The 16312-nt window shown below is 34.1% G+C and overlaps 1 protein-coding gene across 1 annotated transcript in view; it reads left to right on the plus strand.

The window, feature by feature from the left end:
* Positions 1 to 10267, plus strand: part of LOC117167179 (protein phosphatase 1 regulatory subunit 3C) — a 68025-nt gene extending 57758 nt beyond the window's left edge. The window contains exons 3-4 of the mRNA XM_033351905.1: positions 281 to 805; positions 9749 to 10267. Of these exons, the coding sequence (XP_033207796.1) occupies positions 281 to 805; positions 9749 to 9913 (690 nt within the window). The 3' untranslated portion in view covers positions 9914 to 10267. The remainder of the gene's footprint in view (positions 1 to 280; positions 806 to 9748) is intronic.
* The last annotated feature ends 6045 nt before the right edge of the window (positions 10268 to 16312 follow it).

Below are 16312 nucleotides of genomic sequence, written 5' to 3' on the forward strand. Positions count from 1 at the left end.
TCGCACTAAGGTACATGAATAGACTGAAAAGTAGTAGAAAAAATTAAGTCGGGTGGAGCCTGGCCATACCTGAAAATTAAGCAAAAAGTTTGCCGACCACTGGTATAGACTATAGTGGCATGATGAGTGAAATTTTATCCGTGCTGGGAGTTTCAAGCTTTGTGATGATCTGCTGTGACGAAGAAGGGGAGGGTCAGAAACAGTTTCCATAATAACATTGACGTAATTCTTGAACTGCCCCAATCATTATGAGAAAAGACAAATTTTGATTTAATTTCAGGTTCGAGTGATGAAAGAGCGCAGCAACGTACCACCCCTCTGGGCAAACAACTTCGTTGCGAAAGTTTTAAAAACTAGGGAAGCCAGTAGTCCCTGCACAAAAGTATTGTCGAACAGCGGTCAGCATCCATGGGAAATGTGTTTCGCACAACCGGCGAGCGACTACCTCACCTATCGGCGGAAACTGGACCAAGAAGCAGTCAGTCTGGAGAATGTCATCATCCGCGAGGCTGATCAGTGTCTCGTTGGTACAGTAAAGGTAAAAAATATGGCATACGACAAGGAAGTAATCATCAGAGTCAGTTCAGATTGTTGGGTTACGCACGAGGACGTTCACTGCAGCTTCGTTGAACAACCCGGTGCCCGTCAGACGACCTTGACCAATCTTTACGATACCTTTCGCTTTAATCTGACCTTGCCTGTCAATTCGAATGTCATCGAATTTTGCGTGCGATATCGCACTGATGGTTCGGAATTTTGGGACAATAACGACTCCAAAAACTATATCGTCAAAAAAAAACAAGAGGTATGTAGAAATATAAATTCAGAGAGTAAAGATTCTCACAAACACTGGGTGAACGCTATTAACCGCTATTTTGTAAATTTAAAATAAGTGTTAGACATTTTTATATTGTATAGTTGATTACCCTGCAAACATCCTGCAAACAGTAACATGGTGAGTAGTGTGGGTCGAAAGAGTAAATTTTTTCCACGAGGCCTTAAAGTTTATGCCTGCTGTGAGTAATGTATTCTGAAATTTTTATTTCCATTAAAAAAATGCAACTACCGCTAGCGTATTTAAATATTATACAATGAAAAGCGCAACATTTGTTTTATACCTAATACATTTATATATTTAGATGAATTTTGCCTATTAATATTTGTAGTCTATATTATTTCGATCTTATTCTGAACGATAAAAATGAAGAATTTGATTTTAAAAATTGCACCCTCTTAATCCATGAAAATAGTATTACAAATCTAATGAAATCACACGCTTTTTTACCTTCTAAAAAAAGCCTGAGGTATAGCGGAAAATATGTACTCATGTTTTTCAGAAAAACCTATTTCACGATTTTAATTTATTAAAATATACTCAAATATAGTCCCACATACAACAAACTTTTATGGCACAATTTCAGACAAGTAAAAATAGGCAAAAGCTGTTAAATCTTTAATTTTTTTTTAAAAACATGTATAATAGGGTGGCCCAAAAAATGACATTTGAGAAATTTCAACGGGCACGTTGACCAAATCGTTCTCTTAGGCAAATAAATTTACCCATGTTTTTTCATTTGCAAAAAATAAAATATTTTTAGCCGTTGTTCTGGGGCTTCAAAGTTTCCTAGTTTAAAATAGAGAAGTCCTAAAACCAGCTACAGGTTCGACCCGAAAGCAGTTATAGATTTATGAATTTATTATTACTGTGCCTTTCTACTCATTTTTAGTGACCGTCTTTTGGGACCCAGCAAATACGTTGCACAATGAAAGGCCTGACCGAGGGTCAACTTTTTTTGCAGCCGTCCACCTGCAGTCCCTTCAGCCGAGGCTTACACTAAGCCTCCAAATATGGCCGTTTTATGCGATTTTTGATATGCCTAAAACTTTTGCAAAACCTTTCGGAGATATAAAAATTCGATAAATACAATATTCACTGATAAGACATTGAACATATACAATTTCAAATAAATTGACTTATAATTTCTTGACCAAAATCGAAGAAGTAAAAATTGGAAACATTTTACATGCTAAACTCCATAAGACATATAAAAATGGCTAGAGCAACGGCTAAAATTTTTTTTTCAAATAAAAAACATGGGTAAATTTATTTGCCTAAGAGAACGATTTGGTCAACGTGCCCGTTGAAATTTCTCAAATGTCATTTTTTGGGCCACCCTAATGTATAATCATTTTCCGTTATAACTCAGTGAAAATCGAAGCTTTTTTAATTTGTTTGTCTCATTTCAAAGGCTATGATTGTCCCAAAAACATGTGCTTTTAATCGATCTTTATTACTATTTGCATGGATTTTAAAGGTATCTAAAACGAATAAAATCATAAATTTGTGACATTTTTATTCAAAATTCGTAAAAATTTATAAATGTATTAGGTGCAAAACCAATTTTACGCTCTTCGTTGTTTAAAACTTCAATAGACTTGTCATGGCTGGATTATTTTTTATCATACTTAAATGTTCAGGATCAACTACGTGTAGCTTACACAAACTTTTAGGACATAAGGACTTTTGCAATTCAAAACATCTGCGGCATAGTTACAGAAAACATTACTCAGCTGTAACAAGTTGTACGTAACAGTTACATGCGAATGACTATTACTGAACGGTTTCATTTCAGAGTTCTGGGAGAATTACGTATCTTCTTTGTAACATTGTTCTGTACAACTATGACCTTTTTGTTATGGAACAATTACAGAACAGTTTTGCTGGATAGGGGTACATAATATTAAATTATGTGGGACATGAAACATTCAAAAGTTATTTTATTCGTGCATTTCCGTTTAATATATTAAAGTTTATAAATGATCGGCGAATTGTGATAGAAAACTTATATGCAAAGTTCTTTTACTGTATTATTTAACTTTTTATTGTGAATGTCCTTTCTTCGAACGTTTTAGTGTTTGGAATAATGATCTCGTAAACTAGTTTATATATTTTTACATAACTCTAAATTTGTTAGTTTATACATTAGAATTAAGGTGAAACAGATAAGAATACATAATTATTTTCAGACCAGCTTATACAATTTAATGCCTTGTCAACTTGAACAACACACATGAGACACTTTTATATTGATTAATGATCATTTCAAGAATAATTTATATAACGGTTTGATTGTATGCATTGTTAGTATTGTATTCCGAAAATTCTAAAATCGATGTTTTATTGTAGTTTTTCTATTATTTTTTATGAATAAACTTTTTACATTTTTTAAATGTTTGTGTGTGTTTTTATTCTTTCTCTACCTAATTTATTTTCCTTAAAAAATGCCAGTTCATTTTTATTTTTTAATGCTATAAAAATACCTAATAATTAAAATAATAATTAAAGAAAAACTTAAAGGCTGTATATTTCTTGTATAAAAGAACATACATCAACACAAAAACACTGATACATTTTAAATCCTAATAAAAATGTAGTAACTTTATATTAGATTAATTAATCATACAAGAAGAACTAATGAAACCTTAAAATACCAATATCATAAAAAGCTAAATTTCATGTTACAGATAATACTATTGTGCAATTTTTTGCCGTAATGATCTTTTATCGATAAATAAAAAATGGACATAACTAGAAAAAGTTTCAATTATATGAACCACATTTCATGTCGATAAGGATAGACTGGCGCCAGAAATAATCAAACGTTTTATTTCGTTTGTAGATAATAGTTATAATATATAGTTGAAGTTACACCTTGAAGACGTGATAATAAATTTGTATTTGAAATTTAGATTCCTCGAACGCAAACTTAATGAATATAAATTGAAATAAAGATTGCGTAAGACTCTTAATCATTTTTTGATCTGTTTTTAATGGCGAGAATTAACGAAACATTTCACATAAGTTACAACGACAATATTTTTCATCCCTATTAAAAATGTTGAGGAGTTTACGTGCACATGTATGCATGCATTTGTATGAATGTTTCTACGTATTAACTTCGGACAATGCATTTGTCCGAATATATATTCTTCTGTCATATATATATAATATTTTTAAATATTATATATCATCAATTCCAAATCCACTTGCAAGTGTTCATAAATTTACAGATGTTATTCCTGGTGTTTTTTTCACGTGAAGATACGCATGTGAATCTACATCTACACCCGTAATTTCTTGCTTATTTTTAGCAGTGTAAATGCAAAGTATAAATGTCGAAACAGCATGAAATTTTGCAGCAAATTTACAGCATCGTTCAAAAAGATTTACGAAATCTAATACGGCTCAAGCCGGCTAACGAAAACTAGCACCGTTCATAAAGCCCAGCGAAAAATAGCAGTAAGTACTCGCCGATGGCTGACGAAAAGAAGCACAAATCGCCGAGCGGTAACGAAGCGTAGCACAACTGGCTAACGCGGACGAAAACTAAAACCACTCGGCGAGCGATGACGAAGCGTAGCACAACTCGCTTAACGCCAACGAAAAGTAACATCACTCGGCGAGCGATAACGAAGCCTAGCACAACCAATACATCGCTGACGAAGAGTAGCATTACTTAAACAGCTTTGGCGAAACTTAACACAGCTAACAAAGGGTAAAATGAGTATGAAAACAGTTTTAATGGTTTTAAAAGCTGTAAAAGGACTGAGCAGGTGTTTGGGGGTTTAATTTACGAGTTGTTTATCTGTAAATTAATGCAATCTAAATTTTATTGGGAAAAGTATATATCTTTAAGACAGGCTCGCCACTTCAAGCAGGAGCTGGCTGCCACGACAAGTGTATGACTGCCACCAAGTTTTTCTGTCATTATTTTCTTCGTTTTCCAGGAATCAAGCGAAGGGTTACGGTAACGTTAAATTACGTCTCGCCGTCATTCACGCCGGGGGGTCTGAACCTTTGTACTCGAATTTACAATAGAATTTATTTACAATTTCATTTTTAATTTACAAAGAGAATCAAATTTGCCTGCAAATTAAATCTCAAATTACAGCTTCAGAAAGGTGGAAAAATTTGGAGAGTTTTGAATTAAAATTCAGAAAGAATAAAGAAAAACAACGGCCGCCAAAATCCCTTCTTCTTTATTTTGAAGAGTGTAAACTCTACTCTATAACAGTGGTCGGCAAACTTTTTGCTTAATTTCCAGGTATGGTCAGGCTCCACCCGACTTAATTTTTCTAATACTTTTAGGTTCATTCATATGTCTTAGTGTGAGTGAGCTTACTCCAGCAAGGGTCTTTTGTCCACAGGCATGTCAAAGTAAGGAAATTTTAAAACTTTTAATTTTTCAACTAACGATTTGAAAATACCATTATCAGCATCTACGACTTTTTCCGATTCCAATGATATATTACTTGCCTAGAAAAGTTAAATATTTGAAGGAGTATAATATCAAGAAACATCAGCTTTACACTCAATTTAATGCTAAATACTTCTCAAATTGTCAACCTTTATAGGCAAATTACATGTCTTTGGAATCGGAAAAGTACGCAGATTCCAAATATATTACCTTTAAGTCACTGGTTGCAAAATTACGAATTTTTTATTGTTACATTTTTTCCCATTTTCTAACAATGGACCCCTGAGGAAAGGGGTACTCTGGCCAAGCTCGCAGGTACTGCCCTGAAACTAGGTCGTAGGGCAGCCAGGGCAGGCTACCCTACGACCTTCTTTCAGGGCAGTTCCTACGAGCTTGGCCAGACCACTTCTTTCCTCAGGGGTCATTTGTTAGATAATGGGAAAAAATGTGGGACTACAACATTCGTAATTTTGCAGTCAGTGACGTAATAGTAATATATTTGGAATCTGCGTATTTTTCCGATTCCAAAGACATGTAATTTGTCTACAAAGGTTGAAAATTTCATAAGTATTTAGCATTAAATTGTGTGTAAAACTGATGTTTCTTGATATAAAACTCCTTCAAATTTTTAACTTTTCTAGGCAAGTAATATATCACTGAAATCGGAAAAATTCGTAGATGCTCATAATGCTATTTTCAAATCGCTAGTTGAAAAATTAAAAATTTTTTAATTTTCGTACTTTGACATGCCTGTGGATAAAAGACCCTTGCTGGAGTAAGCTCACTCACATCAAGGAACATGGATAGACCAAAAAGCAGTAGAAAAAATTAAGTCGGGTGAAGCCTGACCATACCTGAAAATTAAGCAAAAAATTTGCCGACCTCTGCTCTATAATGGCCATGAAGGGCTAGGAGCCATTCGAACGACACGATTTATTAGGGCCAGTTTGACCTACTATCGCCGAGAAAATTAGAGTCCTCTGGCTCTGACGTTGAATAAGTATGTGAAGAAAAAATGGTAGGTTAATGAAAAAGGTCTCATTTTAAAGGTGCAAATGTTGTACCTTATTGAGCCGGAAGGTAATATTCCAAAAAATTATTTGTAGCTTACAGATCTGAAAATCTGATGAAAGGTAAGGAAATTTGATATCTTTTGAAAACAGTGAACTTTTAAGCATGGTTTTTTATAGAAAAAATAATAGGGAAAATCTGAAAAAATTCATGGTGTTACAATACACATTTCTGAAAAGATTGCCGTCGAAAAATTTACAAAATATAAATAATTGTTCGTTTTTTGTGAATAAATATTCGAGCGTACTATCTTCAGTTCTAATGAAGATAATGGAGTGATTTAAATTGTAGGTAGTTAGTTGAGCTATCTGTAATAATTTACAATTTGAAGGAAGTATGTGCTTCTTGTTGTCTTTGTACAAATTGCGATATTTGAAGTCAGTTTTTTATATAGGAAAGCAAATGTGAGGGCCCAGCGTGGTGTCGTTTTTTCAGGGGATCGGCCTCGGTTTTCCTCAACACAGGGAAAGGGTTTGAAGGCCAAAGTGAGGCTCGGAGGCACAAGTTGGGTAGGTCGAGTTGAGGAAAACCGAGGGCTATCCCCTGAAAAAAGGCATCATGCTGGGCTCTTGCACTTGCTTTCCTACATAAAAAACTGACTTTAAATATCGCAATTTGTTTACAGGTAGTTTTACAGGTAGTTATTACAGGTAGTTCAACTAACTACCTCCATTTTAAATCATTTCATTATCTTCATTAGAACTGAAGATAGTACGGTCGCATATTTATTTACAAAAAACAAACAATTATTTAAATTTTGCAAATTTTTCGACGGCAATCTGTTCAGAAATATTTAGTGTACCACCATGATTTTTTTCAGATTTTTCCTCATATTTTTTCAATAACAAACTATGCTTCAAAGTTCACTGTTTTTAAAAACTATCAGATTTCCTCACTTTTCATCGTATTTTCAGATCTGTAAGCTACAAATAATTTTTTGGAATATTACTTTTCGGCTCATTAACGTACAACATTTGCATCTTTAAAACGATACCTCTTTCATTAACCTACCATTTTTTCTTCACATACTTATTCAACGTCAAAGCCAGAGGACTCGAATTTTCTCGCCGATAGTAATCTCTTGGCTGCTGGTATTGATAAGAGATTTTGACAATACTTTATTACATGAATTTGAATTAATTAATTTTCTAAGCAACAGCGATTCTTGCTACTCTTCATCAGCGCTTGGTTTGTCGTCAGGTGTGAATTTAATATAGGGTGTTACGCGGGCCATGGCCCAGGGCGGCAAAAATTTAGCGGCGGCAAATTTTGGAATATTACTTTCTTTTACAGAGAAAACGATACAAAAAAAGGCGGCATTTTACGAATAACCAAGGACGACGAATTCCCTAATGCGGGCCTGCTTGTCATGCTACTTTTCGTCAGGTATTTGGGAGTGGTGTTACGCTTCACCATTGCTTTGCGAGTGGTGTTAGTTTTCGCCAGCGCTCTACGGGGCGTGCTTTTCTTCGTGAGCACTGAATAAACTGTCTACGAACGGTGCTACTTTTCTTTGGCGTTTTGACAGCACCCGCGGGTAGTGCTTAGCTTCGCGAGTGCTCGAGGAGTGGTGCTACTTCGCTAGGTGCGTCGAACGGTGTTTGTGTTCGTCAAGCGCTGAGCGGTGCTAGTCTTCGCACAGACCATCGATATTTAGTCGTAGTCAAAATGAAGTGGTCCAAAATTTGGTCTTTTTACGTACACTACTACCTTCAAATTAGTTAGTGTAAGTTTTCCGAGGTGAATTGTTTAAAACAAGTTCAATTTAAAAAGAAATTGTTTTTCTTTTGAAAAATGGATGTTTTTATCGTATTTTATAATTATGTAGAAGAACACGGGGATGAACATTCTGTTGGTCGAATTTGCAGTTTTACACTCGTGTGTGCTTCATTCAACTCACGCAGCAGCCCGGGATATAAAAATTATTTGAAAACATATTATCTGAACATAAAAATAAAAATTTATTTTTTGAAAAAAGTGCACTTTATTTTTTTTTTAATAGCTTTTTTATCCTCTTTTAAATTATCTAGAAGAGATTGTGATATGGAAATACTGTATTGATGAAATTGGATGTTTTACACTCGAGGATACCACATTCAATTCATGCAGTCGAATTTAACCAATAAAATATTTACATCTCATCTTTTTTTCTTCTGCATGATTTAAAGGTGGATAAAAAATGTTTATACAACAAATTTATAAAAAATATTTTAGTAAACTTCAAGTACGTTAAAAAAGGTTTCCAAAACACTAATAAAACTGTAATTTGATTAATCTAACAAGGGGAGTGCACATAGTGTGGGATACGGATTTTAATAATATTTGTGGGCGAAGAGGACCTGATATCAAATTAAAAAATCTGAAACCATTTTCTTTGATAATTAGCAATTTACGAGAAAAAAAAGATAAAAAGAAATCCGTGCTGAATAACTTAAAACTCTCAAACGAAAATTTATTGATTCTGGCATAAATATATGTTTATCGTTAAGTTGATGTCTGTAATATATAAAAATCATTTTTAACCAAGAGGCATTATTATTTTTTAATTTTTCGCCTACGTGAGAAGGCGAACGTATGGCCACAGATTTTTTAGCCTAGCCCTAGAACCTAGACCACTGCTCTATCGCAGGTAACTCGAACATTCTGCAACTCGGCCGATAGTTCTTTAGCACGGATTTTATTTAACACTTCCCCTGTAAACGGCTTTCTATATAATCAGACGGTTTGAGCTTTTTTCATTCCGTATTGGGCCCTCTTCAGCTACAAAAAATTATTAAAATCTGTCTCTCTGTTAGGCGTATTCCTCTTGTAAGGTCTAAGAGAAGTTACACTAACTTGAAGGTAACAGTGTACGTGAAAAAACCAAAATTTTAGACCCCTGTATTTTAAGAACCGCTAAATATTTAGGGATATGGATTAGTGATCGAATGTAGGTCCACTAGAACTATGAGTTAGAGAAGTTTCAAATCAATATTGCTGAGCAATATTGTAGTGCAACATTGCAGTAATATTGATATTCAACATCGTGCAGCTACATTATCATGACAAATTATACCAACCTTATTATACAGTGTTCTATCAAGATTGTAGCAACAGTGTCATGTAATGTTCACATTTAACATTGTAGAAATAACTCCGTGTGACATTAAAGCAACAGTGCCGTGCAACATCATTAGCAACCTTGCGACAACATTGTCCCTCAATATTCACATGCAACCTTATAGAAATGGTATCGTGTAGCAACCTCAGTTCTAAACATTGTATCAGCGTTTTCATGTAACATTGTTCTGCATCATTTGCATACAAAATAACGTGTTGTTAAGGAATTAATGTAATGAATACGCATTTTATCGAAGTTATAACAGTTTGCAATCTTGATCTGAACTGGAAATGAAACTTAGAATTTGTTTTATTTGTAGGTCGTGCTGGTATTGAACCATGCAGATATGAATAATGGAGATGCAGCGCTGATGAAGGCGATGTCCCACCGGTCAAACATCAACGATGCAATGAAAGTGAATATACCAACATGGAGTGAATTTGCATCGTGGCAGCATCTTTCTAATGATGCACCTTATTGGTGAATCCCCCTATGCCATATGATCGATATCTTCACGATTATCTAAGACGCATCGAAATATTTTAATCGATTATTGCCTTCAATCATGCAACCGGTGAATAAAATCAGGGATGCGCGGATGGTTAGAAAAAAGGTATCTGGTACCGAGTTGCCTCGAAATGTGTACGGGAATCGATTCAGGACTTCAGTAAAGGAGAGAAGATACCTATAATATAGAAGCAAGAACCGATAAAAAGGGGGAAGTACAAAAATGACTTTGTGTTTAAAGAGGCGACTATGAGGGCTCCTAAGAATTTCCAAAATATTAGGAATTTCACTGGCTGTGGTTCAAAATCCAAAAGCAAGGAGCCTTAAAGTAAATAAGGTCAGTTTTGCACAAAATTTTAATATTTAGAATTTTATATGACATATGTATTATAATAATAAGTTTGTGGGTGTAATAGATTAGATGCATTAACCAATTTCAGTCTTTTTGCTCCATCATAAAGGAAGCTTTGTAAAATATTTAATTAAACGTTTCTCACTTGATAATTATCTAATTATAATACAACATTCTAAGGCATAATTGTCCGGGTGTGTGTATGTGTGTTTATTTTGCACGTTTTTGTTAACGCGTTTGTAGAAAAATGGATAGATTTCGGAGTTCTTATTTTCACCATTCGTTGTGATGTTTTCAAAATGGGTTTTTTATCATTAAACTTTTCATTAACATAATTTAAAGTTAATGTTACAATATAAAAAATTTATTGGCTCGAGATGATTCGGATAACTCATAATATTAGTACATTTTGTTTAAATTAAGGGAGTTATGGTTATGTATAATATTTGAAAAATCAGTCTTATAGTAAAATTGTTTTCATTGACATAATATAAAATTGATATAAGGATAAAAAAGAATCCTAATTCAAGACAAATCGATTGAATAGGGGCGTCTGACAGACTCAAATACCTATATGACCGACCTCACTTTTTCAGTTTACTGAATTTTCTTTGAACTCAAGAACTTTTTTTTCTAAATAATATATCGGACTGAAACCTTGGCAAATGTATCAGAATACCATAAACTACGTTTATGCACTTCATTTGAGTAGGAATTTCGCTAAAAATTATTTTCAAATAAATTTAAACTGGGACCACTTTTTGCAATATTTTCTTTGTACCTTGAATTTTTTATATGTAACATATCGACCTCAAACTTCGAGAAATGCAAGAGCCGACAGTAAATTATGTTTATATACGTTTTAACTTCTCATCAGAGAAGCTATTAGATTTGTCTAAAATTCGACCTCCTCCGTTTTTGTCAAATGTCCAAGTTTTGAGACCCCCTGAATCCAAAAAAACAAGTTTTTACAAATGTGTCTGTCTGTCGGTATGCCTGTCTGTCTATTCGTTCGTGGATGGTTGTGTGTGTTTGTAGATTTTTAGTTTATTAGCACGAAAACTTTCGAAAAAATTGACAGATTGGATTGGCCTTTGGTAAACTCTTTTAGTGTCTTAAAATGAAGGTGAACTTCGTTAGCCAGCCATTTTGGATACATATTTGAAAAGGTAGAGCATTTTCTAAGTTTTTGACACCACTTTTTTCAAGATTTAAAAATTCTATGATTACTCAAAAAGACGAACAATTTGTTCTCAAGACTTTTTTTATAATAAAAAAATTACCGGATTTATAGCATTTACACAATTCTTAAAAATCAAACGAAAATTAACGGCATATTATCAACGGCTGCGCTATAAAATTTAATTAGCTGCACAATTGTGCGATTTCTGAAAAATTGAAAGCTGAAAATATCCGAGAAAGAACGTCAGAAATAGGATAGGCAATTTGCACTGGAGCAAATGCATGTTCCTGTTTTAAAAAACCAACTCATTTGCATAAAAAATTATCAGTATAATACGAGCTCAGATTCAGTGTAAAATTTAATATGTTTTAGGAAATACTTTTAGAATGCAATTTCTTTTAATTTCTCCTCCATATTTATACAATATATTTCCCAATTTTTGGGTCAGAATAGTAATATTTAGGGCCCCTTTTCAAGCGTCAAACAAGTAAATTTAAAAATTGAAGCTATGATGTTGACAGCAGTGGTGATTATGAGTCCCAATGGCAACCAGTTGGAGCGGGGGCGAGAACGGCTACCTCGGTCTACGATATTGAGCCCTTCGAAATTTGTTTTGCTTATCTTACTTTTCCCAACAATATAACAGACCGAGGTAGCCGTTCTAACCAAAAACTTAGGAAATATTTTTTATAACTGTGGAGGAATAATTGAAAGAAGTTTCGTCTCAAAAGCATTCCCTTACGCATATCAAATTGTACACTGAAGTTGAGCGCATTTTATACTGATAATTTTTAACGCAAATGAATTGTCTGATCTATTTTCGCAGGGTTGCCAGATAGGTCAGTTTGAAATCCAAGACAGTTAAAAAAGTACTAAAAAAAGGTCATCAACTTTATTTCGTTTCATGATACGTAAATTAAATTGCGTGCACAGATTGGGGAAAATGAGTCGCGAACTGTTTTCACTGAAAGTCGGTTGCGTTCATCGCTCCATTGGGATTTTATCAAAGGAAATTATTTCGCAATGAGCGTTCAATTCGCAATTGATGTTCATAATCATAAGATTTCTCAAAAAAATTTTATTCTGTAAAAACCAGGACATTTTCACAGTTTTCAAGAGAAAACCAGAACACCAGAGGTGATGGGACAAAAACAGGACATGTCCTGGAAAAACAGGACGTCAGGTAATCCTAATTTCCGACGATCTTTCTCGGATATTTTCAGCTTTTATTTTATTTGTTCATAAACCTAAAAATTATACAGCTAATCCAATTTTATAGCGTAGCCGTTGCCAATACGCCTGTAAAAGTTAAAACCTTTTTTGTGCTTGATAAAATTGTGAACTTTTTTCACATTGTCATGTTCGACCTAAAATAAACCGTTCTCGAAAATAATTTTCAGCGGAATTCCTACTCCAATGAAGTACACAAACGTAATTTATGCTATTTTTATTAAGGGTGTGCTAGGTTACTGGGAATGTGGTAAGGGTGTGTTCCTACCTAGACCTACATTTTTTCAGATGTAGCCTCTATAACAAAGAACGTCACATCCTAAAATTGTTAGGGATGTTTTCCATTGTAGACTAAACTTTTTCTGATATGGCTACTTTAAAAGAACATGCCGGAAAGGTAGTAAGGGTGTGAGATCTTGCTTTGCCCTTTCTTTTCAGACATAGCTTTTAACAAAAAACGCTATCCCCTGTCCCCTAAAATGTCTCTGTCTGTATTTATATTTTTAAATAGTATTTTCTTTAAGTTGTAACCCTTAAATGTCACACGTCAGAAAAATATCATAGATGTCACACGGGGTTCACTGAATCCCAGTGTCGAAAACTGCAAATAACTTCTCGGATTTTGAATATACGTTCTTAAAAATTATTTTTAATGATCCTAAAAGCCTCGAAGACAATATGATTTTGCTCATATAGTAAAATTCAGATATTCATATAGTGAAAAAAATGCAATAAGTCATAAAAGGGAGAAACAGACACTCTGTTTTAGAAATACTATAATATCTTTTTCAGTTTTAATATTTTTGTATAAAATTTTCAGAGCTTCATGTATACTCATTTTATTCACTACAAAAATGATCCAAAAAATAGTGTAAGTGACAAATTCAGAGAATAATATGTAAACAATGTTTGATGTACAAAAAATCGAGGTCTATAAGTTTCAGCCTCATCTTCAACAAGTATCTCTCGGTTGATCCGCCTTCATAAATTATTCGCCATCATGCTGTTTGTAAAGAAAATAGGTTAATGTCGTGCCATACGTCTTTTAAAATTAATTGAATATTAGTATTTACTGTCCGAAATTCAAGAACCTTTGGCAGGGGCGAACGCCCCCATCGCTCTAGCGTGGATCCACGCTTGCCTTAGGTCTCAATTCACTTTGTGTGGCATTTAAAGGTTAACCTTGAAAACGACTTTTTCCCAAAATATCTTGGAAGTATTCGCATTTCGTAACCTTACTATGGCACTTTTCAAAAACAATATACAATTTATTCTTAAGTTTCTACCAAAAACTTATTTTATACTGATATTTCATTGATTCTGAAATGTTCCTTGCAAATTAACCATTGATTGACCAAGATATCCGATCCAGGTAGAAAAATCAATTTTCAGTATAACATTTTCGTGTTTATAGGCGGCTGTGATTGACAAGGGCGAATTTTATATACATACTTATATACAGGGTGGCTAAAAAGTCCCGGGACTGTTGGATATTTCCTCAGTCGAAATATTTGTCAAAAAAGTAAAGGTCATTCCTGAAGTAAATTTCCACGAGGAATTCAATGGTGACCTTTATTTTGACCTTGAAGTTGACCTTCAAGGCTTCTTTATGGTCAACTTTGTTTTTTTAAATGGAAACCCCCTTTCTTTACATCTGCAATCGATAGAGCGGGAAATTTTACGTTCAGATACGTGCCAAAGTCATAGGTCAATTGTAACGTTCAAGGTCAATTAGAGGTTATTTGAAATTAACAAAGTTTTCCAAGAGGTCATTGCAATTCCTAAAATAAATTTCAACGAGAAATTCATTTGTTAGCTCTGTATTGATCTTGGTGATGATCATCAAGGTTTTTTCAAGGTTATTTCAAGGTTTTTTCCAAGCAGTTTACGTTTACGTTTAGTATTACCCAGAAACAACGACGTGGACGTAGTAAATTCTGTTCCCTTTGGGGTGCTTGATTAGCGCGAGTCCCCTTGCCTTTCACGTTTCGGGGTGTTTGCTTAGCATGAGTCCCCTTGCCTCTCACGCTTCAGTGAAGATGTTTGAACTAAAAACCTTGCACTTCTTGAGAAAAAGCTATGCGATTGTAAAAATGAGTTACAGCATTACGAATCATCTCTCTATCAATCAAAGTAGCCTGTTGTAAAATGCGATTCTGCAACATCACGCTCATCACTAGCTCGACGTAAAGTAAGGTGTGGGTTTTCAACAAATGCTTGGGCTATGTCCATCTGCATCTCCTCAGATCCTTCAGATTTTGGCCGACCAGTTCTCTGAAGGTCCTTGATATATCCATGATTCATAAATCGCCTTACAGTTCTTTCAATTGTCGATTTTGAGACAGAATTTAACATTTCTCCATTACGAAAAGTGCGATTAAAAAGCAAACGAACTTGATCATAAGATCGAACTCGATCTCCCCAACCACGCATCATTAATACAGATACCCTCTCTCGTTCCGAAAGTTTAGCTTGCGTTATAATAATCTTTTAGCGAAATATAGTAAGTATGTATTCGTAATACGTAAATTTAGTTTCGATTCGTAATATTCGTATGGAAAAACGGTACAGGACTTATAGTATCGCCTTAGGTATTGACTTAGGTATCGAAAAACGGTATAGGACTGTATAACTCTTCGGGGAGGAACAGAACGCTCACCGGAACAGCTGGAACTTTTAATGAAAAATTTCCTTATGATTTTACAATATTCAAAACGCTGTAACCAAGATCAATACAGAGTTCACCAATGAATTTCTCGTTGAAATTTACTTCAGGAATTACACTGACCTCTTGGAAAACTTTGCTAATTTCAAATAACCTTTAACTGAGCTTGACCGTTACAATTGTACCCTCTATTGTGCCCAGAATACGCAGATTAGAAAAATTTTGGGGAATTTTTTGCTTGTTTTTTTTGCCCCCCCCCCCCACACAACAAAATTAACTATAGTTCCCGCAGGGCACCTTGTAGACATGCTGACAAAACGAAAACAATCATTTTTGTTATACATATAATACGTTATTTTCATCAGAATGTATTCTAATTATGTTAAAATAATATTTATATTTAAAAATATTAAATTTCCAAACATAATTTTTATAGAACATCAGCACTACTTTCACTATTTTAATATAATAAAATTATGTTAATCATATGCGTATTACAAATCTTTAAATTATATTGCCCTTAATTATTCTAACAAATTATATTTTTTAGTGATAAAACAGAGGATAATATAGTTTTTATGAAGTCTTCGTGACTTTACGCAGGGGCATTTTCTCTCAATTGTTTTCAAAATTGATGCGCTTACAATATTCTAAAACAAATTCCTTAAGTGATTTTTCACATTAATTGAAGAATTTTAAGTCGAATTCAAATCAGTCTAAGGTACTATAAAAATAGACGAGTATGGAAGAGTGGGGTACGTGGTCACTTTTAAAATTAAATGTCAAAACTAATTACGATTGAAATGTGATTTTCATTTGTGTATTTTTTTAGGTGAACCTCACATTTTCAGGGAACATATTTTATTACTCCAAAACACGTGAGCCGGAACAAGGAGGGGGGGGGGGCAGCCGCCTCCCTAAATTTGTAGTTGGGACAACCCATGCC

The sequence above is a fragment of the Belonocnema kinseyi genome, chromosome 2 (assembly GCF_010883055.1).
Source record: "Belonocnema kinseyi isolate 2016_QV_RU_SX_M_011 chromosome 2, B_treatae_v1, whole genome shotgun sequence".
Taxonomy (NCBI): Eukaryota; Metazoa; Arthropoda; class Insecta; order Hymenoptera; family Cynipidae; genus Belonocnema; species Belonocnema kinseyi.